Source organism: Sporothrix brasiliensis, assembly GCF_000820605.1.
Source record: "Sporothrix brasiliensis 5110 chromosome Unknown Cont20, whole genome shotgun sequence".
Lineage (NCBI taxonomy): Eukaryota > Fungi > Ascomycota > Sordariomycetes > Ophiostomatales > Ophiostomataceae > Sporothrix > Sporothrix brasiliensis.
The window spans coordinates 888,023-913,039 of NW_024467139.1; the positions used below are offsets into that span (position 1 = coordinate 888,023).

Here is a 25,017-nt window from a genome sequence, read left to right on the forward strand (position 1 = left end):
ATGTCCAGACGTCATGCAGGGGCTGCAACCGTTTGCGAGGCGCCTGTATCAGTCTGTGCTCGCTTGCGCGGCACCTCACCGTCGGCTCCACTGCGTCGGACAATGCAGCCAGTTCCCCTTTCGCTGAAGAAGACTGCGAGGCTGTCTGACAGCCCTTCTGTCACAGCCCTTTCCCCTCACGCATACTCCGCACCGACTCGGGCCTTCTTTCTCTGACGCTCCTCATTCCCTGCGGAGTCTCGGGGCGGTCTCGCGCGGTATGAAGTGAAATCACGTCACAACTTTCTTTGGAGAGTTATCATCACTCATGCGTCGTGTAATTACAACTTGTCGTATCGCGACTGTTGCTGAAGGGTGTTTCCTTTTTTCGTTTCCAGCCTTGTGCTCTGTACCATGTGCTCTGTACGACGCGTACTCGGTATTTTCCCTATGCTCTCTCGGTAGTCTCTGTGTCCCCAATGGTATACGGCCGTTGCTCAAATCTCCAAATTCACCGATGATTGTCCGTGTCGAAAATCGCTTGTCGACATCCGGGTAAATTCGGCTAAAAGCGCCGGCCAAGTCTCCGCCCCCTGCCTTCTAACACGAGGACACTCGTCCTCCGTTTTCTCGACTATCGTTCGGCGTTCGAAGCGTTCTAGAAACCTGCGTTCTTTCGCTAGGGCTGGACAAGAAACGCTACTTTGTAAACATGGTCGTAAATCGTGCAATGGGTGCATATTTTGTCATGTGATAACGGGCACCGCACTCTGAATCAGAGCAAAAGGCATCCAGACTCCCACCGGACACGATTGTGGCGAGTGTCTTGCGTGTCCGCTATACGGCGTCATTACGACAGACAAAGTATTTCGTACATTGCCATTGCCCATGCATTCTGCTCTGTCCTTTCTCTCTGCCCAACGCCTGCATCGCCTGGCCTTTCTTTCCCTCATAATGGATGCCGCCGCCGCTGACCAGCCGCCAGCCCTACGGTTCTTTTGTTCTGTGCCCGGTTCTCCTGTTTACTTCGAACGTTGCACACCGTCACCAACCCGTCTTTCCACTTTGGGCGTCTGCTCCGTATTCTGGGACTTTTGGGCCTTCCAATCAAAACCGGCTCCACATGGGCGTTGTCTGTTGGGCTTTTGCTGTCGCCCTTCCTCGTCTGGCCCCGGTGCCATGTGGCCAATACCACTAGCCTCGTCTCTAGTCAACGGAAGGGCCGTCGATGTACTCTGAGACTCTGTAGTTGTACAGAATATCTACTCCGTGCAATGTACGTTGCCATAACAGCATCACCCATGATATGTACTCCGAAAGTCGTACTCTTGCAGACAGCGATGCCAGCATCGCGCAAGGCAACAGCATTTGCCGCGTCGAAATATGGAATGTGAAAACAGCTATTTCGTACGCCACGCAGCTGACCTCGGTGAAGACGGACCGTTTCGTGCATCGCGTCACGTGATTTATACTCTCATCGCCCAAAAGCTCTTCGCCCGCATCCTCCTTCTCCGCACGGCAACAGGGGACGTCTTCCGTAATTGCAGGGAACGACGGAGTCACTGGGCGCGCTATGGTGCTGGGGCCCCAAAGATCACTGGGATCTGCTCCGCATTGGGAAAGAGTTTGATCTTCCGTCGTGTTTTTGCCATCTCCAGCAACGTTGCCTCTCTTTTGTTCACCTTCCCAAAACCGTAACACAACAGTGCCATACAGGGTGCGTGCGGTGTGAGATCTCGTTCTTACTCTCCCGAGCATTGTTTCTTGTTCCTGTGTGCATTAAAGGATCAGCAATGGGGGAGCGGGGAAGCCGCCCAGCGGTTGGGTCCTTTCCTTGCCGGTGACCCATCTCCTCTCACAGGAGCCATTCTCCATTATGTTGTACGAAATATTCTTCCGTTGTATATGTCGTACTTGTATGAGGCCCAAGCACATCCGCACGACCTATTATCCGTAGATCAATGCGGCTTACAGACCTCTCGATTCACATGAGCCTGTCCAAGTGCCGAAAAAGGAAACCAGCTCATGGTCATCCTTGTGCTCTGTTTCTGCGCTCATCATACGGATATTACTTGTCGCAGTGACCAAGTCTCTGTTGTCGCTGTTGTCGCTGTTGTCGCTGTTGTCGCTGTTGGTTCTGTTGGACAAGTCGCTTTCCTTGTCTCGTTACCTCCTTTCCTTCTTCCTTTCGACCACGCAAAACGGGAATGGTAAACAGTACTTGTCGAAACCAACGTGACCAACAAGGAGCCTGGTGTTGGAGAGGAAGGCTGCCACAAACTCCACGGAAGGTCCGTTTTTAGCGGCATCTCAGACAAGGTCCATATCGGCTGGCCCTTGTCAAGTTTCCGCCCAGAAGCACAACACCGCGACCGCATCGCATCGCACTAAAGCAAGGAACGGCCTCCTTCTGCGCGTGCTGTTGGACATGCATGGAGTGCTGTGTCAAGCCCTGCACAGTAACGCGAGCGACTCAAAACGTGCCTGCTTTATACGATGCAAGCAAAAGGCGTGCTCTCCATACGCGATCCCAAACCGTTACCGAGCGTATCGGCACGAGATCAACCAAGCAAAAGCCAAGTCGCGGCCGCGTCGCAACATCCGCGACGGCCTGTCTTTTCATCTCCTGTCACCCCCACAGAAGGCTGACTTTGGAAATAGAATGGTACGATGTGAACGTTGGCGCCGTGCGGTGCCTGGGTGCTTTCCAACTGTTGGTGTTGGTGACAATCATCAATCATGGCTGTGATGATGGGCAACCGCTCGTGACACTTGAGCGTGGGGGGTTTCCTTCCTCTGTTTCCCTGCTGCGCTTTCCCCTTTGACGTACGACGTATCATCTCCGGATTAAGAAGGCACGATGTTGTCAGCCGTAATACTTTCTGTACCTTCTGCTTTCCCCCCCACCCCTTCTTCCCCCTTCCCCCGAACTTTCGTGTCTTCGTTTGTTTGGGATGTGTTTGCGTGCCAGGGGGAAGGCGCAAACAACAACCCCCAGGCTCCCAGCGAGCCAGGTAAGGAGAAACACACGGCCGACAACCAGAGACATGGAAGGGGCCCGCGGGCAATATTACCCCCACTTACAGCGGCCTCAACCCATGTGTCTCTTGGAAAGCGTTCCTATTGGTTGGATGACCCCCAGTTTGAGAGGAGGAAGGGGTGACCCTCGTTTCTGTTTGCCCACCTGACCAACGCCTGGAATTGAGTCCTCACATTTTACTTTCTTTTTTTGGTTGCTCTTTCTCTTATTCTGGCTGACAAGTGGCACACGCCGGATCACGACTGCCTATCCTGGCTGCTGGGTACCCCAGTCCAAGGTTCCCATTTGTGCCCCGATCACTGCTGGCTCTACCAAGAGAGAAAGTACCGCTCTCTTTTTATGGGGCGGACAACGGTGCTCCCCGGCGGCCCGTCGAGACCCAAAACTTGGGCAGCACCTTGCTGACCATTGAAGCAGGCCAACGAGACGCAACAGGAAGCCCGGCAACACGAAAACGATTTCCCTTGTCACTCTCACGGAGCATGTCACATACATCATCCAATACTATCACATTCGAGTACTCCGTAGACATGCTCCGTGGAGGTTCCCCTGAAGGATGTGCAAGAGACAAGAAAAAGGGAAAGGAGAAAAGAGACACATGTGTTTGCTTTTCCAAAGAGCTGGTATTCTCGATACGTGTGTTTTGATCAGGTTTTCTCGCTTTTTGAACGTGTCATTTTTTGCGTTTTTTCCTACTCCCAGTGAAGCAAGGGCTATGTTCAGGTGGCGAGACAATACGCATCACAAGACGTGAAAAAGGGGAGACGTTTCAGTTGTCCATGGTTTGATAACGGAGCCCTCCGTTTTCTGATTTCCTTTTCTTCTAATTTATTGACCGAGAAGTGGAATGGAAATTGAAAAGAACCCAAGGAAAGAAAATTGGAGTATTTCTCACAACGGTTGACCAAGCAGCCGACTACCCCATGACAGAAAAGTCAAGATATCGTTTGGAATACATTGTACAGAATACCGTTGCAATTTCCCCAAGCTACGAAAAGTACTGTCCCCCCACACATCTGTAAATACCACCCGCCTGGGACTTGGGTCTCTACGATTACTACGTAGTAGGAAAATGAGGGCATCGTGGGACATGACTGGTGGGGTATGTTTTTGATGTCGTTCTTGATGTCGCATAGCATGCCACCGTGAGCAAATTCTCATCTCTGATTGCGCGAGGTGTAGGTACTCAATGGGAACATCCTGCCCAGAGAAAGCTTTTCTCCCCTGCACTGCCGTTATTTCTCAACTTTATCCATCCAGCTGCAGGAGACCTTTCCAGCAACCTGGGTTCGCATGAGCGGGACGTGCTCATTCTCCGGTGCTGCCCAGACTACTGCTGGCAAAATGCACAAATCATACGGTGCATGCACACAGAAAGGGGCATGGGCCTTGGCGACATGCATGTGCAATGCCGTGGCCCATCCTTCTCTTGCCTCGTGGAAAAAGACAAAACATTGAGAGAGTATGGACAGAATTGTCGTTGCGACAGAAAACTTTCAGTGCAAAGCTGCTGAGCAGGCGCCGTCGCGAGGGCGAGTTAAGATTACCTATGTTTTCTTTAAATGTGACGAGTCAATTTCCAGAATGGCACATTCCTGTGTTGGAGCCCAATGAGCCCTGTACTTTTTACTGCGCTCCATACGGAATGGGCTGCCCATGCAGGATTATTGTTCCCCTGGAGCCAGACGACAAATTTAAGTTGACCGTCGCTGTGGTGCTGGGAACTTGTCAGATCAAAGTAGGCAAGCTGGCAAGGTAATTTGGGCAAGGCGGAGAATGGGCGCAGTTAGTCTGATGTTGCAGTCGCTGATACAAAACGTAAGATAATACGTTTTGGCCGCAGTTGGCACGGAGTAACAAAAATACAATCCTAATTTTCTTTTGCACAAAGGAGCCTGTCGTTTTACAATATTGCTTGGACCAGGCTCGAGCAAGACTTTCAAACAGGCCAGAATCATAATTTTGATACATATTTTTTTTGTCTTATTCTCCCTCCTGGTATTTACCCCCATTAACATACCACTAGAAGAAGTTGGCGCTTTACCGCGAGCTTTGCGGTCCGTTTTTTCCGAGCGAACCGGTTGGCGCTTTGTGGTGAGTGCCAAAATGGCAGCGCATTAGTGCGGCACTCGCTCGTAGTGTAAGGCTCCGTGTAAGTTGTCTTACAAACCGAATGGACGCTTGGTTTATGGACGTCTTATTGATATGTCCGGTGAACCTCAACGATCGGCACCATCGAAATGCAAACACTTTGCCGCCTTTTGTCATCCCTCCCGCTTTCCGCACTACGATCGTGGTAACGCGATACTCAAAAACAGGCAAGACAGGCAAGACAGGCAAGACAGGCAAGACAACCAAGACAATCAGGGGACATACATCGATTACATGGCTTATACAGTGAGGTAAGCTAGTTGCTCGTCTTACACACGTAGATAGGCGAGCATACGATTGCCCCTGGCTGGAATGGAGCCTCTGGGGGATGAGCGCGCGCCCGAGCTGGACTGAGACCTGTACTCGGATGGCTTTTGAAGAGATGTTGGGAAAGGATCGTGGTTTTGCAAGAGAACTTGGCGACGATACGTCGCATTCTATATTGTTGCGAACATTGTAACATTGTACATGCGTACAGGTATTAATTACTCCGTACATGTACACGGTCAGCAAGCCACACGGCACTTGCCGCACCGTTTCAAGAAACTCTGACATCGTGTTGAGAGTGGAACGACGCCGCCGCCGGCGCGTCACCACAATAGCGCCGAGCAAAAGAGGCCACCAGGCCACCAGTCTGACAACACTAAACTCGTGTATATGACAGGATTTTGCGACCTTTGGATGGCAGGCGCAGTGGAGCAAAGAGCGACCCAAGCTCGCCAAGTCCAGACGGACAGACACAGCAGACAAAGACAGGGCCTCGAGCCCGCTTCCAAGGGGCCGGGCCACGGAGGCGAGACGCCTCTGGTTGAGTGCCGTAAAACCCACGAGCCGGCGAGGAATTGAACGGAGGAATACGACGCACTAGGTACGATTTACTCTGGATGCAAATATCTGGTAACAGACGTCTTTCTTTCTTACCCATTTCCGCCATACTAGATACTTTCGCAACTGGACCTGCATCCAGCGGCACAATGTCGGTCGGACGGCCATATCCCGAAAGTTTGGGTCAGGCTCGTCTATTATTTTTTTTGTCTCTAAATTTCTGTCGCTACTACAAAATATGTGACATTTCCTGATAAATACATGTACATCATAGTGTCCGTTGTCCCCACAGAATGGGCAGGCGAAGAAAACGAATCCAGACAATGCGGAGCCGCGTAACCGTTCTCCCGCGAGAGAAAGAGCGAAGGGCAGCCAGTGAAGTGCTAGTCCACAGCCGTCACTGAATGCAGAAGGACCTAGTTCCGTCCCGCGTATGTCGCCCTTCGTACTTTCCCTCCTTTTGTCCTCGATACGGAACTCGATACGGAACAAAGAACAAAGAAAAGTCCGGATGGCGGGCTCTCTTGAAGAGCGGCTAATGCTCAAGGCTACCTCGTAATTGTCCAGAGGCGGTCTTGATCGGGACAGTCGAACCTGCGCGCCACCAACCCAAAAGACCAGAGGTTGACAATGCGAGAGGCTTGCGGGGTTTCCGTCCCGACGACGAGGCAATTTACAGCACACAGGTGACCTGTCCGTGTGCACCTTCCTCCTTCCTGCTTGTTTTTCAGGGAACATGTTCTCCCGAAGGCAGGTGCGTTTTTCGGCCCATTTTCTGGCGGACGGAAGGATCTGGCTGGGACAAGACCGCTAAGCTTTAGTGCACGTAGCTGGACTGTGTTGTTGTAGAAATAGTGGCTGTTGGCGTCCTTGCTGTGGGCTGCCTGTCTACCTGTCATGTCATGCCTGTCATTCCTGTCCTTCTTCTACTTCCCTGCTCTCGGGGTTCATTTCGGTGGCGTCCTCGGGGAGGTGCCAGTAGGAGGTTGCGTATTAGTTATTAGTATAAATAAAATGTAAGAAGTCGACTCGCCGGTCGAGAAACTCGAGGGTTCTGCTGTCCTTTCACATGACATGAGTCGTAATTACAGTGCTTTGAGTGGTGACGGCCATTCCGCCGGGGATAGTTTGTGTCCAAGTTCAGAGGATGAGAGGAAAGTAAATAAGATTTGATCATGATGCCACAGCAAAGTCCCAAGACCAAATGAACTGTTGCCGCATGTTGGGAGTGTTTTGGAAAGCCATCTCGAGACAACACACTCTCGTCACCCTTCTCCTTTCGTCTTTCGTTCTTTCTCTTGTGATGTGACTTTCTTGTGTCCTTTGGTTTCCTCGAGTGCGGAGTAATTCGTACGTTTTCGGGATTTCCAGGACACTTGTTGAATCCACCCAAATAGGTGGGTTACCCACTAACAGAGGGTCCTTGGGTAGGCAAATGCTCCGAACGCCTCCAAGCCACTGCCCGACTACCGAAGGGCTTCGTAGAGGGCTGCCAGGTAAGACTACTTGTTCTAGTCGTGCCTTGCCTTGCTGCTCTCGCAATCCCCCGAAAACGGTGGACTTTCCCCGTATTTTCAGCTTTAGTGCCTGCTGAGCTGCTGAGCTGCTTCTTCACACCCTCCTCCTGTCAAAAGCCACGTTTTTGGTCTCTGCCACCTTTTGCTCGCCTGTTCCAGTCGCACTTGCGACTGAGGCCCCTTTCGCACTTTCTTGCCATTGCGGCGTACTCGCGTGCTCCGTTCTGCGTGTCGAGATCGTGCCGACCCTCTTGACAGCCAAGTCAAAGTTGACGCCTCTTTTCAGCATCTTGATTAGCTTCACCACCACCACAAGAGACGGTCTGTCTGTTGGTCGCCGGGTCGAGTTTTCCATGCTTTTTTGCATGTTCTGCTCGCCGTTCCCGCTCATTGTTGTCCATATGGCGCGTTCTCATTTGCCGATTTGCGAACAATGAGGCAAAGTGAACAATGGCCGCGTGAGCGCCCTGTGACATAATGGCATAAGCAAAAACCAAGGAAACGGGATGCAGGCAAGCTTTTACTGTGTAAGGAGAAGCCGCTACTGAGAAGGGAAGAGAACAAACAGAAAATGGCCGCAGTCACGCTCCTTCCAAACAGATCACGAGGCAGCGCATGACTGATTTTGGCGGCTTTGCATTCTCCGTTTTGGGCTGCGTGAGACGGAATGACAGACACTAGCCGCACTTTCAGAAAGCTTACGAAGTAGTAGCTGTGAAAACGGTACACTGCCCACTCGTTATGAAAACGAAAGGATTGGGGAGGTCACCTGCTGGCATTTTCTCGTCTGAGGCTACAGAGCATGAATTTACCCCAGTCATCACAGAGTCACAACGGGAATTGGCGGCGGGGGTGGCGGAAGTCTGGTCATGTCCAGCATAACTCGGCTGTGGGACAATCACAACATCACCAGGGAAGGGGTAAGATATTAAGATGCAGAATCCAACAAGAAAGAGGGAGACTGGCAGCAGCCTCTGACCCAGTCAGAACCACTGCTTTGCCGCCCAGTGATGGGATGAGTTTTCCGCACGGCAGAGCGAAATCAGCTCAGAGGCCCACTGGCCCAGTAATGACACTGCGTATGCTTGCCAGGGATCACTGCAGGACACTGAAGGGGCTGTGTCTCGAACTTGAGATGATGTTTGTGACTGTGACGATCCATCCAGCGCGCGTACCATTGGCGGCGAAACGAGCTTGAAGCCTCAACGTCTGCCTCTGGGGAAGGATGTGCGCCGCGAGAGGGCGTGCCAACAGCAATGGTGCTGCTTGCTCCTGTGTGCTCCCGCCCTGCCAATATGCTGCCAATGCTGCCAATAAAGGCCCAATGAGGGCCCAATGAGGACAGGCAAGACTCTCAACCCCCAACAAAACATGACGATGCTCGTCTCCCAGCAAACGAAAATCACGTATGGCAAATTGCGTGTACTGCCATCACCTTTTCCATCACTTCCCCCAGGAGAACGACAAACGACAAACGATGCTTGAAAAGGCAATTTATGACCGAAGACACGATGACAAAGACGCGCAAAGCCCAGACCATGGTCAGCTGCCTCGTGACGAAGTCCCATACGTGAACCGCGCGCAAAGGCTATTTGGGTAACCGGCTCTGTAGCCCGTCTGGACCGCTGGGGTTCAGTTTGCTCTCGCACGAAACGGGACGGCCTCCCACCGTATCTGAGCTGTCTCGTGACCGCGGTCTAGAAAGTGGTGGGGCCTCACCATCTGGCTCCGAGGCCCGCAAAACGCAAAAACGGTTACCCATCATGTGACCGGCTCCTGGGGGTCCAGGAACGCCTTGGCCAGCTATGTTTCCCAAAGAGGCATTCCAGTCATTGACTAACCGTAAGAGGAAATACCACCTAAAATCCTCCGTTTTCGTCCTCTCCCCCAACTCGTGCCAAACGATGACAACAATCACGGACCGTCATGAATCATGGCGTCTTGTTCTGCGGTCGTTGAAATGCTCCTTTGCGTCGAGATGGACTACCATTTCAAAGAGATGAATGAAAGATCATCTGCGTGAACAACATAAAGTCCGGTCTCTTTCATCTGGGCACATCGTGCTAGCTGTCTGAGTCTGTGTCGCTTTGACGGGGAAATGGGAAATACGTACGATTTATGCAAATATACAAAACAGCACATGCCCTGTTCCAATTCCAAAAACGCCCCAATCGGCCCTTCGTCGAAATCGTAGTCTTCATTCTACCTCGCCGGGGGATTTTTGTTGCTTTCACCGTAGCGCCTCCCTCCTCGCCTATGGCCTAAACTGTGCCTTTGCCGCTGCGCACTGCCGCTAGAAACTTGCTGGACGTTGTAGGCTCAGCCTAGCCTCTTTGGGCAACGGCTCCGTTCTGCTCGAGTCAGATGGGCAGAAGTGGTCGCCCCGAACGGGGCCTGGCCCTCGTACTCTCTCTGCGCGGCCGCCTGACCCCAAAGCCTCCGTTTTGCCTTCCGTTTTGCAGTCCGTCTGTCGCCACCCCAGCGTAATCTGCCGGAAGTGGCTACCCCCTTCCCTCCCTCGCTCTTGCCCCCCCTGCTGCCACGATATGGTGGGACGGGGCCACCTCTCACAGGAACGTACCTCCCCTGTCGTTTGTAGAAACGGATCAGTTGGGTGGAGTAGGAATGTTTTTACCTCACCGCGAGTCTGGGAGGGCTCTTTCTTTTTTCGGTCCATGACCACACACACATCACATCCCGCGCCCGCCCTCTTTCTTTTTGAGTTTTCCCACGCCCCCCCCCAACCGACCCAACACCCCCAAGTCCCAATACCTAAATCGCTCCTTCCCTCCCACCACCTCGCCCACCACCACATTTTCGCTCATTCTCGATCCAGCCGCCCAGGACCATAATTAACATTCGCCTCCTACATATACATACTCCCCCCCCCCACACATCACAGCGCCCTTTCTTTTCCTCCCTTTTCAACAACATCGCAAACCACTCACCTCGTCGCCCACCGCCGCCTCTTGCACAGTCTTCTTTCGGCTTCTACGATCGAATCCCAAACGACGACATTTCACGTACGAGTACTTGAGAGTCTTGGCTCGAAGTGTCATATACCCTCTCGAATTTCTCTCTCGTAATTTTCCAGACGCCTCTTCTGGTCATTTTTCTCGACTCTCACGACTCTCGACTCGACGACTCTTTGGACGCTCAACCTGTTGTATAAGAACCGTGCAATCCTTTGAGTAAAAGGCTCTCTCGACAATCTTCCGCTCGAGAGCATCCGGTGCCGTTTATATCTTCATTGTCCATTTTGGAGAACACCCATCTTTTTCAAACGATCCAGCGCCGACGTCGACTTACGAACTGAACATCTCCTTCTTCGGTCCCAGGTCGTCGCATACGCGCACCCTTACAGACTCTCGTCTCCCCATCTTTCTCTCTTTCGTCCGTCACCGTGTCTTTTTCGCAGTCCACCATCACAGACGACACAATGCCGTCGTCTTTAGACGCACCTGTGCTCCAGGTGGATGCCAATGTTATCCACAAGGTCGACACCTCCAACCCCCAGAACCTTTTCAGCATGTGGACTGGTGAGTGTCCAATCCTCTTCCACACTAGCCCTGTCCGCTCTTGATGTCTTAATTTCTTATGTGGCATACTGACGCGTAGACCCAGTGTTCGCAAGGTGTGCAGACAACGTCGCCCAGGGCCGCCGGCTAGAGAACCTCAGCTGGCGCCTCTGGACGCGCGAGACCTTTTGTGTCGAGGCTGCCGCGCGCATCACCTCGAGCAGCTCGTCCGATTCATTTGCTGTCGCCTCCTCCGACGAGAGCGCGTCCATTGCGCCCACGTCCCCAAGACGTCCCACCACCATTCCGCGCCGGAGTAACCCGTCCACAGAGGAGGTGCCCCAGCTGTCCGGCAGTGTCGAGTCGCTGGCCGACGAGGACGCTGTTGAGTTCTCGTCCGAGTCGAGCGCCGTGGACATTGCGCGTCCGCGGATACGTAGGCAGGATTCGTGCGGCAGCAGCCGTAGCCGTGGCCGTGAACGGCACATCACCTCGGACGACCTCGAGAAGATGGTCGTCTCCATTGTTCAGGAGACGGAGCCTCTCAAGGGCCCACTCCGTGACGTCTCTTCCAGCATGCAGTTTTCTTCACCCTCTCCCTCCATGTCGCCCGTCGCCACTGAGCAGCCAGAACAGACACATGTTGCTCCTGTTTCCGAGTCCCAGTCGGCTCTGCCAGAGCCGACCCCTGAGGCTGAGGAGTCGGCGGTTGCAGCCCCGTCTGCTGAGCCTTTCCCGGCTCTGGCACCCGAGCCTGTTGAGGAGGAGCAGCAGCAGCAGGAGCAGGAGGAGGTAGCCACCCCGAGCACCCCGCCTCTGCAGAAGAGCAAGTCGACCACGGAGGTGATCCGCGGCTTTTCGCCATCGCACATTCCCGTTGTGGTTCCCCAGATCCTGACACCGCCACCGTCCGATGAGCAGGTGGCTGCGTCTGCCGACGAGGATGTCATTCCCTACCCAACGTCGGAGCCTGCTGCCAAGCAAGTGCAGTCGAAGAAGGCGGCCACATTTGCCCTGGGCGGCTCGTCGTCCTGCGAGGATTCCATGAGCGACCCGTCGCGCAGCCTCGAGATGCGCAAGTCCGCCATGTCCGAGATGCTGAAGCGCAAGTCGACGCCGACACCCGACGAGGAGGGCTCGCTGAAGAGCGCCCTGCACCTGTCGCGCCACTCGCTTTCGCAGAAGAAGCAGACGTCGTTCAGCAGCCAGCTTGTGACGCGCGCCATCCCCGCGCCGGCAGTGGTTTCCGACGACGACGATTCCGAGTCGGACGACATTGACGAGAGCGCCATTGACGATGACGACGACGACTCGTCGGACTGGGAAGACTCCAACGAGGAGAGCGGCCGCTCCAGCATGGACGACAAGACGCTCTTCCAGCGCGTCGACTCGACTGTGCACCTGCCGTCGCGCCGCTCGCTGATCACACTCATGATCCAGCGCAGCGAGCGCGAGGTCAAGAACGGCCTGACCACGTCGCAGTCCACGCTTGGCCTGAACCGCGCCCGTCCGCAGCACAGCCTCCAGGTCCAGCTGCACCAGCAGCAGCAGCAGCAGCAGCAGCAGCGGCAGCGGCAACACCAGCCGCCCTCGCTGGTGGCCTCGCCCAACGACTCGGACGATGCGGCCCTGATGATGCGCCACCGCCCTCGTGGCCCGCAGTCGACACTGCGCCCTATCAACGAGATCCCGCGCTCTGCGGCCCAGCCGATCATGACGTCGGCCACGGCGGCCAACCACGCGCCCGCGCTGTCGCCGCGCACGAACCGCCGCAACATGCTGTCGACAGAGCTGACCGAGTCGCTGCGCCGTCATCTGTTGTGGGAGCGGTCGCAGAAGACGTCGACGGCCAATGCCGTGCTCAAGAGACGCCACACGTCCCAGGACGTGGCCAACCTGCGCCAGTATCCGGAGCCGGTGCACATGGGCCGCGACGACGCCGGCGGCGATGCCAACGCCAACAGCTTTGATCAATATCTCAACCGTGACGCCTACAACGGGTACCACGCCAAGGGCTGGTGAACATGCACGAAACGACACACATAATCTCACGCCTTCTCTCAAACCTCCTAATTCTCTTTCTCTTACTTCTTCGCACTCGATACCCACTCGCCACCTTCTTTACCTCTCTTTTTTGCATTTTCTCTTGTACCAATATTCATTGCGGCCACTCAGCATGCATCCAGCGCGGTTGTTCTATTCGTTTATTTGTGTTTTTGTGTTGTTGTCTTCATCGTTCCATATCAAACGGTCATGTATGCATTCTCAACAACTGGCGTTGTGTCTGATTGGTTTCGGAAACCATCACATGTGCTGCAGCCACGCGTGCACTGTTCTGTTGTTTCCCAAAAAGAAAAAAAAGCAGTGACTTTTTGTTACCTTGTTTTATTTTATGGAGGGGCATTTTGTGGAACCAAGGACATGATTCCTCATCCCATTTATTCTCACGATACCAATGTGTTTTTTTTATTTATTATTGACTCGTTTTCTCGTCACTACGGCCTGTTTGTAATATGTCTCCTCATGTTTGCTCTTTCGTCATTCTTTCGTGCCTGCCTTTGCCCTCCCTCGTGAAAGAGGAACACACAAAAGCGACCCAAAAAGCCAAAAGCCAAAGCCAAAAAAGCCGGAAAAGAAAAGAAGCAGCAACCTCGAATCGGAGCCTCAGAAAAACGAGAGGCGAGCTTTCCATGATGTTCGTTGACGCACACCCGCATTTTGACGATCTTTTGCCCTCTTTTTTGATATGATAGAAAAAAAGGACAGCCAGACAAAAGAATAAAAAAAGAACAAGCAATACAACCTAATAATCATTCTTAACGTTCATGATCCGATTGTCTCTTGATTTGTTTGTTATTCATGACGCCAATCTTAGTACCTACTATATATCGCTTGCATGTGATACACGTTCAAGCTCACAAGGTCCCGGTAGCTGTCGATGTATCCACTGCCCTACTATGAACTCTTTCACGTTCCTGGCGTGTCGCTCTCGGGGATTTCTCCCTTCTGGTTCTGGCGCGCCTGTGGCGCTGTACAAAAGGACTTGCTTCTATATGCGCAGGGTCGTTTGCAAAAGAACCGGCAGATGTCTGTGAGGAGCACGGGACAATGGCAACGGGAAGGCCCAAAAGGCCGCTGGCCAAAGTCGGCCTTTGCAGCCAAACAAAGGTCCCATGGGGAAGGAACGACTTTCCCAAAACGGAGGTCAACGACGTAATTCAATTGCACCAAAAGACTTGACAAGGAACAAAACGATCGAGACCACTGTCCATCATCGAAAGGGAGGGATGGTGTCGGCTGGGACAGGGGGCAGAAAAGCATGTGAACTCCATGGCATAGTGGCCAAAGCGACGCTGAGCGGCGCCAGTGCGCTGGCTCACCCCAGCTCGATCCTAGCACAATCAAAGCTGTTACAGTGGGTTACAGTGGGTTACAGTGGGTTACAGTGGAGCTGATCGCTAGGTTAGCTGTTTGCATGACTTACAGCGGGAAATATGGGGTGGTCGGTACGCCGTAATTGCTCCGTAACAGATCATGCGGATGGTCGCCCGTTTTCCGGGTTTCCGCATTTTGTCCGTTTTGTCCGTTTTTTCCACCCCGTTTTGGCAAGCGAACCGTTTGGCGCACGTCGAACAGACATCGCAAGCATCTACCGAAAAGAGAGATCGCCTCCAGGCGACACACGTCCTCCATTCCGTCGCTTTATTTTTGCTGCAAGGTCTCATGACACGACATAGCCTCTTTGACCGTCTTCAAGACCACTCGCGAGAGGGAGAGGTCTTTGGGGCGCACGGCTCACAGACGCCTCCCTTTGTGTTGTTCAGCCTTTCATCAGTCTTTGTTGGTCGATATTCATGATATGCTGGCCAGAATCTTTGTATGCCACAATACAGGGATGGAACCAGAGACGGCACAGCCCTCCTTGCTGTGTATTCGTATTCTGTCTTGCCGGTGATTGCCTCCCCAATGAAGAAAGGGAGCAGGTGTCAGCAACTGTCGCAAACAGCACAACATACACGGGAGAACAAAAACAACAACGGGGCCAGAACTACCCCTTGCGTGAGTGAAACCGCCTCTGTTGGTGTGATGGAAAATACGGAGGCAGATAAATTCAAGAGTCAAACACAATTTATCTAGAGTAAATTCTGAAATACCGTACGACATCGAAGCATCACCGTTTTCAGACCTCAGGTTTCGTCGTTTTCATTTATCTACAAAAGCGACATTAAATCGCCGTGTCACAACGCGAAAGGAACGCGTGTCGATCGATTGGCGTCTTGATGTGGTTGTCAACTCCACAAAGATTGGATGAAAATTGCCTGTCGACCCAGACACCTTTTCTGGGCATCTGACTACAACGCGGGGAAAGGCTGGCGTCCATTCGGGAAAAAGGACGGAGAACGGAGCACGCGGCCACACAAGCCGGAACAGCTCAACCTGTTTCTTGGGATCGCACCCAGTCTATGCAGTATGCAGATAGCGAAAACAAGGAATCGGATGAACGACAAAGGAAAGGCAGTTCTCGCAGTTGGCGCACTGCTTGGCGCTCCTGAGATCCTGATACCAACCCGCCCATAAACCAACGCGGACTATACGTACATGCTGGTAGATTCTTGGAGAGTGAGGAGAGGCGGTGGCCAGACGGGCACGAGTGTGTGGTCTGACACATTCATGTAATGGCTCGTCGTCTTCACCGCCATCATCGTTGGGTTCGAATACGACGAAAAGCGTGCTGCGTTTACAAATCGTCACAGTGTAACTGTCGTATATCTGCACTGAATCAGCCCAAATGGGCGTTGAGCGAGTACATCCGACCTGCCAATGCCCTAATAGCATTGCGGCGAGGCATTGAATCTCGTTAGATCCCAGGAGGCACACCTTCCGTGGTTACGATTCTGTCGTGTTGCCTTCTTTGAAGGACAATAATAAAGATCTAAAAGAAATATCAAAGGACATATACAAAAGCTATTTTGGAAAACAGAAACAGAATGGGTTGAAACGAAACGGTTCCTAATCTGGTTGCAGGTCATATCTGCACCTGCGATCCATGCAACGTATTTCAAGCACATACCGTATTTCATTTATTTTATCTGTATCTTGCTCGCCTTTTATTTTCTATTTCGTTTTATCTGATTCTTTTACCAACACATGATCACAGCAAATCAACCACCCGATTACAGCAAATCTCCTGCATCGGGACTGCCGTGGCTGCCTCGTCTCCTGCGTTTTGAATTGTGCCATCGCACCTGCCGCCAGTGGGGGTTCCGCCGTTGCGCCTTGCCCTTCTGCACCTTCCCTCGTCACCGCCAGGTCGACTTGTTCTTTCCCTCCGCGTTTCCCCGTGCCCGCTTCGTCGCGCCCCTCTCCACCAGTAGATTCATGCCGTTACGTGCAGGTAACGTTGAAACGGCAACTGCGAGTGCCCGCTGCTGTCCGCCGGTGTCCACTTGTGCGGAAGTGTCGTGCTTGCCCCTCCGCCTCAGCCCCAGCGCATGAACACGCACATGCAGCGCTAAACTAACGTCAACCCGGATGCGCACCTGCCTGCACCTGCAGTTCGCCGTCCTGTTCACCGACTTTTCACTTTTTCCTCACACGCCCTCCTTCCCTCAATGGGGCGCGCGGCAAGTGCGACTAGGTGCTGGATGGGGGCTGTAAAAGACGTCAAACGGGTTTCGTCTCTGGTTCTCGCGCTCTCTCACGACAAGAAGAGTCATCGTGTGTTTTGTTGTGCCACCCACCCCTCCTCCATCCCCAATCACCCCCACCGGGGTCCCTAATCTTTCCGCTGTTCCGTCCCTGTCTTCCCTTCTCGTCGTCTTCAGGATCCGGTTTCCCCGGGAAATACACGCTCGCTGCGAGGCCGGCGTTCGTCCCGACTGTTGCGACTAGATGGGCAGTTTTCAGAGTATTAGATTATGTGCGGCCGGGGCGTCTTGTCTGTCTGGTTTGTCATCATCGTCACCGCCGGGACAGTCACCCATCGAGCCGAGCATTCTCACTTCTCCTTGCCGAAGCACCTCCTTCCGGCCCGTTTCTTTGGGAAGCCCATTTTGTGTTTTGTGGCTTCCCTGTTCTCGGGTACGAGGTTCGCTTACTTGTCCTGGGCATGTAATTTGATGTGTTTCCTTCGTTCGCTTATCTACAGGTTCTGGATTACCGTAGACGGCGGCATACGTGACAATGCGCCAGCACGGCAATCGCTTCCCATGTATCGATATTGTCAGCGATCAGCCCTCCCTTGCTTCAAACGCATCTTCCTGCTTAGGTACCCGTGTTGTCTTTGCAGCTCCCTGAAAACTTACGAAAACGGGGAACTGCCAATGCGAGGGTTCGAGATCCTCAGCCTCGTGATGACGTCATTATCAATTCCGAGGCGAACGTCTTCGGGCGACATGCTCTCTTGGTATCGTGAATGGTCACGGCCAAGTTTGACAGATGACCGATGGCAGACCTGATCGTTATAGTCTAGGGGCCTACTCCGTACATGTAGCCAATATCTCGGCCTCGCTAAGAAGTACTGCCGTCGTTGTACAGAGGCGAACCAATACGACAATTAATTTGCATGCTGTGCATAGGGGAAGGTAGTACACGGGAAACGAGGAGATTCCTCCGAGGAAATAGACGACTCTGGCTTCTTCAGTTACGAAAAGAACGGTGGATGCCGAAGCAGTGAAAATTGTGGAAGCAAAAGTGAAGCGTCGTGAAAGTCGAAAGTCGAAACTAGGATACAACGATTCAGTAAACAACAGTGCCAGCTGACGGCAGCCTGGCAGTTACAGTGAGTGATAAGCGCTATCATGTGCGCCACGGCGTCACCCGAGGCCAGGCTAGCGTCCGCAACAAACAGAAGCGCAATGGTCACGAGGAAGCCCCGTGGTGCAGCAATGGCGGGGTGCGGCAGGCACGAAATGTGCTGTGGTTTGTACTTGCCATAGTATTAGCTAATGCCGCCGTCGGGTGTCGCTAGCCTTGCGACCTTTGGGGGCAGGTGCGCCCCTCCCTGCCCTTTGCCCTTGCCCGCTCGCTTGCGGCCGTAGCTCACCTGCTCCTTCCGCCTCGCCAAAGCACTCGCCTGCGCCTGCCTCTTCTGCGCCATACTCTGCATCCAAGTTGACTCGACGATTTTGCTATCTTACGATACGACTTTGCAAAAAGGACTGGCACGTCTGCCAACCTCAACACTTCGCTGCACATCGAACCAGCTCCGCCGCAGCTCTCGCACGGCACTTCCCACGCAGGACGCGGAGCAGCCCACACCACCCCTCACTTACCGTGACATCACTGCGGGACGACACGCAAAACACTACCAAATACAAACGACCGACGAAACGAGCCGCAAACTCTGGCTTTGAGTTGGGAGCATTGTCTCCAGCTGGTCGACCGCATCTGCATCGCCGAGTCTGGGCGTCGACGGCCTCGGACCCCCGACCTCCCTATTCCAGTCACGAGCCGCCCGCTCGCCAAGGCGACGCTGCCAAGGCCATCTGCTCACAGCCTCTCTTTTGAAGGGAGGCACGCCTTCGTATATCTTGTCGACTTCATGCATCTCGCTGTTTCTGCGACCAACGACTCGACGGATAGCTAGGCCTGCCGCAGACATGTTCTCTCAAGTGCGTGGAAGGCGGAAGACACATACACCCCAAAAACCAACCAAAAAGAAGAAAAAACACCGGTACCGGAGAGCACCAGATCGCGACTCCATATCAATACTAATTCGCCTTTCTCTCTAGAAAAAACCCTACTCGGCCGTCACGGTCACGATCGAGAACCTCACGGGCGAGGCGTACGAAGAAGATGACCTCAGCGGCATCCCCGACCTCGTCGAGGTCATCAAGCTGCAGGCGTCGGGCCCGACCGAGGCCGCGCGTGCCATCCGCAAGAAGCTCAAGTACGGCAGCGTGCACCGTCAGCTGCGCGCACTGACGCTGCTCGACGGCCTGATCCAGAACGCCGGACCGCGCTTCCAGCGGTCCTTTGTCGACGAGATGCTGCTGGAGCGCCTCCGCGTCTGCGGCACGTCGGACATGTCCGACCCGGACGTGCGCAAGAAGTGCTCGGTGCTGTTCCGCGGCTGGGCCGCCGAGTACAAGAACACGCCCGGCATGGAGCGGCTGGCGCGTCTGTACAAGGAGCTGCCGCAGCGCAAGCAGGTCGTGACGCAGGCGCAGTCGCGCGTCGTGCGCGAGACGGAGAACCCCTTTGACGACGACGAAGACGAGGCCGACACGGCAGCGAATGCGGCGGCGGCGGCGGCGGCGGCGTCATTCTCGTCGTCCTCCCGGACCTTTGCCCCACAGACGCAGACACAGCCGACGGGCCGCATCGAGTCGTTTAGCTCGCTTGGCCGCGACGGCAGCAGCAGCAGCAGCAGCAAGCCGTCCAAGGCCAAGGACAAGCGGTCGAGCACCAGCGGCAACAAGAAGTCGCGCAAGCCGTTCAACCTGGAGGCCGAGAAGCCGGTCATGAAGGCCACGATTGCCGACGCGTCCATCGCCTCGACCGACCTGACCAACACGCTGCAGACCATCAACCGCGAGCTCGAGCGGATTTCCGAGAACGAGGCCGCCATTGCGCGCTTTGAAAAGTGCAAGCTGCTGCGCCGCAAGATTCTGCGCTACATTTACCTCGTCAACTCGGAGGAATACCTGGGCAGCCTGCTGCACGCCAACGACGAGCTGGTGACGGCGCTGATGCTCTTTGAGCAGCTCGACCGCTCCATCGATGCCGACAGCGACTCGGACGACGACCTGGCCGAGCAGGCCCACCGCTACCGCATGATCCAGGAGCAGGCGGCCAAGGACAAGGAGTCTGGCTCGACGCCGGCCTCGCCGACCTCGGCCTCCGCCGTCGTCCCGGACTTTGCCACCCTCAACCTGGGCGACGCCACCAGCGGCCGCAGCAGCAAGCGCAACAGCGGCGTCCCCTCGCCCCCCGTGCCGGTGCCGCCGCCGCAGCAGGCGCCCCTACCGGCGCTACCACAGCAAGCCCCACGCCCACCGGCTCCACCACGGCCCTCGGCCATGTCCAAGCCGGCCGTGGGCCACTTGGGCGGCCGGCCCGCTGTGCCCACGGCGGCCATGATGGCGGCCGACGCTGCGCGCAACCGGTCTGCTGGCGGCGGCGGCGACGACTCGGACGGCGACAGCTACGTGGACGACGACGACAACGACCCGTTCGCCGACCGGAACGCCGTCGGCACGCCCAAAGTTGAGCAAGGCGAGCCGAGATGGTAGTGCAGCGGTGGTTTATCTGGCTATCCTCTTCTACTTTCGTCTAACATCTGTCTTCTTCCGTCTCCCCTTGTAATAGCGTCTGATTGGACTCAAATTTCATGGGATGTGTGATTTTGTGTTCTTATTGTCCTCCTTTAACTTCTTCATAGTTGATATTCCCCTTCCGCAGACGATGTGTGCTTAGAACCTAGTCTACAATCCCGAACCGGAGACGAACAAGCCTCTCTAGCCTCCATGTCCGTCCACGTCTGTCGCGTACGGCCACGGATACGCGAATGCAAACGAGGACTACTTATACTTGATAACGTAGGGTGTGGAAGACTCTAAGCCCACCAGGAGACGGACCTGTCCGTGATGATCCGTGCGGCGTCTAACTACCTCGAAGGCTCTGATATGCCACGTTTATATCACACCTTGCCTCATGCTGCTCTCGCTATTTATACTGCAGCATGACTACGTCTAGTCCTTTTGTGGTCGTTCTAGCTCTTCATTATCATCTATCGAATACCCACTACTCCCCCGGCCCATCTATCCGGTAGATCACCTTGGCCGTGTTGAAGTATGCCTCGTACTCGGCGTCGGCCGGGGTCGAGTCGTGGTGAAAGTGGCCGCCCTCGCCACGCTCGGAAAAGCAGTGCGTGTGCTCGAGGTGCAGCCGCAGGCCGGGATCGCGCGCGTGGACGACCGAGAGGCACGTCAGCGGCGCGGCCACGTCAAAGAACGTGAGCCAGTTGTCTTGGTTGCCCGGCAGGCGCGGCTCCGTCTTGAAATCGGACATGACGTGGAGCAGCGCCCGGCCACGGCGCAAGACGAAAACGCCGCCGAGGCTGACGGGCTGGCTGTATGTGCTGCGCAGCACGTCTTGGATGGCCGCCGTAAAGTCGGGGCTGTCTGGTTTGCGGCCGTGGGCCACCATCTTGAGCACGTCGCCCGGAGCGCCGTCGCTGGCATACAAATTTGTGAGCAGGGCGCTGTCGGCTGATTTCGGTGCCGGCAGGGGCCGGCATCTGTGCGCCAGCGTGCCGGTAGCAATGTCCCGCACGCTGTCGGTTTCGGTGGCCGGCACAATCCGGGCAAAGCGCGTCTGGTTGTTGGCCACGCCGTCGGTGTAGCTGAGGTTGGGCATCAGCTCCGTGTTGCCGCCGACGTGGTGAAACGGCCCCGCGCCGGCACCGATGACGAGGCCGTCCTGCATCTCCATGAGATCCATAATCTCGCGCAGGTGGTACTTGTGGTCCAGTCGCGGCAGCGGACGCAGATTCTGCGGTCCGCCGACGTCGCCAATGCGCTCGCGGCCCGAAATACCAGCAGCCGCGAGGTGAAAGGGCGCTTCGCGCAGTTCGGGGCTGCGGGTAACGTGGACCGAGACCGACTCAAAGTGCTGTTGGAGACCTGTCTGGAGCACGGCCGCAAGCTCGTCTAGAGGCGGCGGGCTTAGCTCATATTTTGTGGTGGTCCAAGGCATGTTGGCGGTTTGGAGATGCGACAAGAGACGGAGTGCAGTTGGGAGGTGGAGTGGTAAAATGTTGGTAAAATGTTGACTGGAGCCGTGGGCGAACGTGTAAGACTGCATTCCGGTCTTGACAATTCCACTGTAGCATTGCGCCTTCGCCCTAGTGTTTGTGGTCTAATGACACATCGCCTCACCTGCACAACGCCGAGGCATTAAATCGCTGATTTTTTGTATCGCTGGTAGAATCATATTAGAACCTTTTGTTTTGGTCATTTCTGGGGGTACAAATACGCGTCCATTTGATGGTACCAATAGCTCGCAGGACGAATGGATAGCAGTTGTGCACGGCAAGGCAAGGAATGAATGCATAGAAGACCAGAGCCCTAGACGCCACCGAGACCGGGATCAAAACAGGAAAGAGCAAGACGGCCACGCTTGGCACGCCGGCCCGTGCCGTGCGTCAGGATGCGGGTCAAGCTGCGATCCGGTTCCGTGTCCTTCCGGATATGGATTGCACCCGCGCCCGTTTATCAGATTGATGAAAGACAGAAAACAAATCCGGCCGGATATCACAGGGCTCGGTCTGACCCTTTAATGAATGATATGTTCTCGTTCACTTTCGGCGATATACATCGGGGTAGAGCCGGGGAAAGGCCAGGGTTCAGCTGGTCATCGCCGATCCTATCCAACATCGGCGCCTTACACCATTCTGCCCAAATTGGGTCTTTTCGTGTCTTTATTCTATAAATGGCGTCAACAACACCGGCGATGCCTGTTCGGGACACAACACCAGTGGACGATAGTACGGTGTGTGTTTGCGGCTTGGGGGACACGACGTATAAGTAACGGCCGGTGATCCCTGCCTGCGTCGTCGGTAGATGTCGGTGTTTATACTACCGTCCGTCGACGCCGTGTTCGTCGCCGGCCTTCACCACATTCACCACACGCTTCGCCATGGGTCTCGGCATTCTTGAACCACACAACCAGTCCAAAGCGGTCCCGGCCGCCGTCCAGCTCGAAGGCGAAGACGAGGCCACTCTCCGCGCGGCGGCCAGGCTCAAACATGGCTCCGGTCGCCACGTCGATGTTGTCCTGGTGCCGCAGCCATCTGACTCTCCAAATGATCCACTGAGTGCGTTTCTGCCATAGTATAGTACAGCGGTACTCCCTGTCGTCGCCTCACAGATTGTGGCCCACCAGAGCTACGTCTGGGCCTACCGCTACGCCGTCATCACCACCTCCGTCTATGCCGTCGTCCTGTTCTTTTTCGTCCCCGAAACCGCCTACAACCGGCCCAGGACGCTCGATATTGACATACGTGATGGCAGCGTGTCAAGTAACGATGACCTGCAGGGCTCCGATGCGACAGACGAGACGAAGGAAGAAGCAGCGCCTGCAGCGTCAGCCTCGGCCGTATTTGCCGACAAGCAGCCCGCCAGCGACGACGGCGAGAGCGGCAACAGCGGCCGCACCACCACCGCAGTCGCTCCGCTCTACCGGGGCCGCTTCAGCCACGAGAGCTACGTCCGCTCGCTCCTGTCCCCCTTTGCGACGCTTCTATGTCCTCGTCTTCACTTTCGCGATACGAGCCGTAGACAACACATCAGAGCTCACCAGCTCGTCCTTACCTACCTGAACCTTTCGCCAGCCGGCCGCCAAACCGTGCCTTACAACAGAGCATCTAAGAACCGGTAGTCATCCCCGCTGGCATCTCTCACGCCAACCAGCCCTGTGAAGCCACTATCGTAGGCAGTCCCGTAACGGATCAAAATGCCCGCTTTTTCGGCCAGCTTCACGAGTTCCAACTGTGATGCTGGCAGGACTCCGACTGCAGCTTGAAAACGATCCCAGAATAGCTCCCGCATGACATCCGCATTGTCGTACCACCGCCACCCGGCATTGCTCATACTGCCGAGTGCGTGGTCCAACGCATAGAGAGCAAACCCAAATGGTTGCATGCTGGCCTCGGACCAGTCGACGATACCAGTGATGTTGCCGCTACTCGCGTTGATCAGAATATTCATCTCATTTAGGTCGGCGTGTGTGAGAACGACAGGATAGGTGGCGGTGAGTAAGTCTGGCAGTATCGCCTTCACTTTCTCGACGGTGGGCTGAAAGCGTTTGGGTAGGTTACCGGCCAGATAATCAAACCGAGCATAACATTCAGATCGGAGATGTAGAATGTCCACCGGCTGCGGCTCAGCAATGCCTTTCTGCCATGCCTGGGCAAAAAATCTAAAATTCAAGTTAGTAAACGGGGGACACTACGACGTATACAACAAGAACAAAAGCGAATTTCCCACCTTGCCAAGCTAGCCACAATGTTTACTTGCTTTTCCGGCGCCAGATTAAACCGGGCAGTAATACAAGTATCGCCTGGCATTCTCTCCATGTCGTACATGACCAGTTGAGAGCTGTTTTCTTCGCCCACCCGCCCGACTTCTGAGCAACGTGGGACGAGCTCAAGATGAATGTCTTTCGCCAGCGCCAAAAGCTTAACATCCAAGAGTGCGGCCTGCTCACGGAACTGGACGATTTTGTCTTTGTTCGGCCCGGCAATCACGGTGTAACTGTTCGACCCTTGAACAGAAACCGGCTCTACCGGATCGCCAAACTTGCGACGGGCGATGTCGTCGCACTCGGCCCTGGTAGACGCCGCCCCGGCATGAGCAAAGAAGCGTTCAATGGCGCTGTCGAGGCTATAGACGACGTACGGCATCCTGTACGAGTAGGGCGTCTGAGGAATGTAAAGTGTGCTGTTTTGTCAAACATGAAAGCGACGTGGCTCTCAGGCATGGTCATTCTGTAGGACCCAGCCCAGCAGGTCACGTGTTGGTCCGAATTGGTGGTCGTGCACCTGAGAGGCCTCGTCTGCCGTCCTGTAGAATGCCATGTGTATTATCCCACACAATTTGAAGTCACGTCGAGACCCCGTTCATTCGTCGTTGCTTGCATCCCAAGAGCCCCAGTTGGGGTACGGTGCGCCCTCGCGTGGTGTAGAGCGGCCGCCGGTGCTGTATACGCTCCGCATTGAGAAGCTATGAAAGGCCGGCGTGCTTTGGGGCCCTGGATATTGATATCCGACGCTGGCGTCAACCCCACAAACAACAGCGCTCCGAATGTCCAGCCGTACACACGCTGACTCTATCGCAATGTTGGAATGTCGGAATGTCGGAATGTCGGAATGTAGGCGTCCAAGAAGCTTGCGGAGCATGGCGCACGCGGAAGACGATGTCCGCTCTTGCATTCACAATCCCGCACCGTACCGGCAGCTTCCTTAAAGGTGGTGTCCCCCTCT

At 54.9% G+C, this 25,017-nt stretch overlaps 4 protein-coding genes across 4 annotated transcripts; 3 read left to right on the top strand and 1 right to left on the bottom strand.

Annotated features, from left to right (window-relative positions):
- Nucleotides 1-10,951: 10,951 nt before the first annotated feature.
- Nucleotides 10,952-13,052, top strand: SPBR_06816 (uncharacterized protein; the record flags this gene model as incomplete). Its single annotated transcript, XM_040765072.1, has 2 exons — nucleotides 10,952-11,051; nucleotides 11,155-13,052. The coding sequence occupies 2 exons, from the start codon at nucleotides 10,952-10,954 to the stop codon at nucleotides 13,050-13,052; spliced, it is 1,998 nt and encodes a 665-aa protein (XP_040616239.1).
- A 5,579-nt stretch (nucleotides 13,053-18,631) lies between these two features.
- SPBR_07072 (vhs domain containing protein) lies at nucleotides 18,632-20,266 on the top strand (the record flags this gene model as incomplete). Its single annotated transcript, XM_040765326.1, has 2 exons — nucleotides 18,632-18,643; nucleotides 18,764-20,266. The coding sequence occupies 2 exons, from the start codon at nucleotides 18,632-18,634 to the stop codon at nucleotides 20,264-20,266; spliced, it is 1,515 nt and encodes a 504-aa protein (XP_040616240.1).
- Nucleotides 20,267-20,777: 511 nt separating this feature from the next.
- Nucleotides 20,778-21,731, bottom strand: SPBR_07633 (uncharacterized protein; the record flags this gene model as incomplete). Its single annotated transcript, XM_040765887.1, has 1 exon — nucleotides 20,778-21,731. One exon carries the CDS (start codon nucleotides 21,729-21,731, stop codon nucleotides 20,778-20,780), a length of 954 nt encoding a protein of 317 aa, XP_040616241.1.
- A 942-nt stretch (nucleotides 21,732-22,673) lies between these two features.
- Nucleotides 22,674-23,414, top strand: SPBR_07798 (uncharacterized protein; the record flags this gene model as incomplete). Its single annotated transcript, XM_040766052.1, has 2 exons — nucleotides 22,674-22,851; nucleotides 22,879-23,414. The coding sequence occupies 2 exons, from the start codon at nucleotides 22,674-22,676 to the stop codon at nucleotides 23,412-23,414; spliced, it is 714 nt and encodes a 237-aa protein (XP_040616242.1).
- Nucleotides 23,415-25,017: the final 1,603 nt, after the last annotated feature.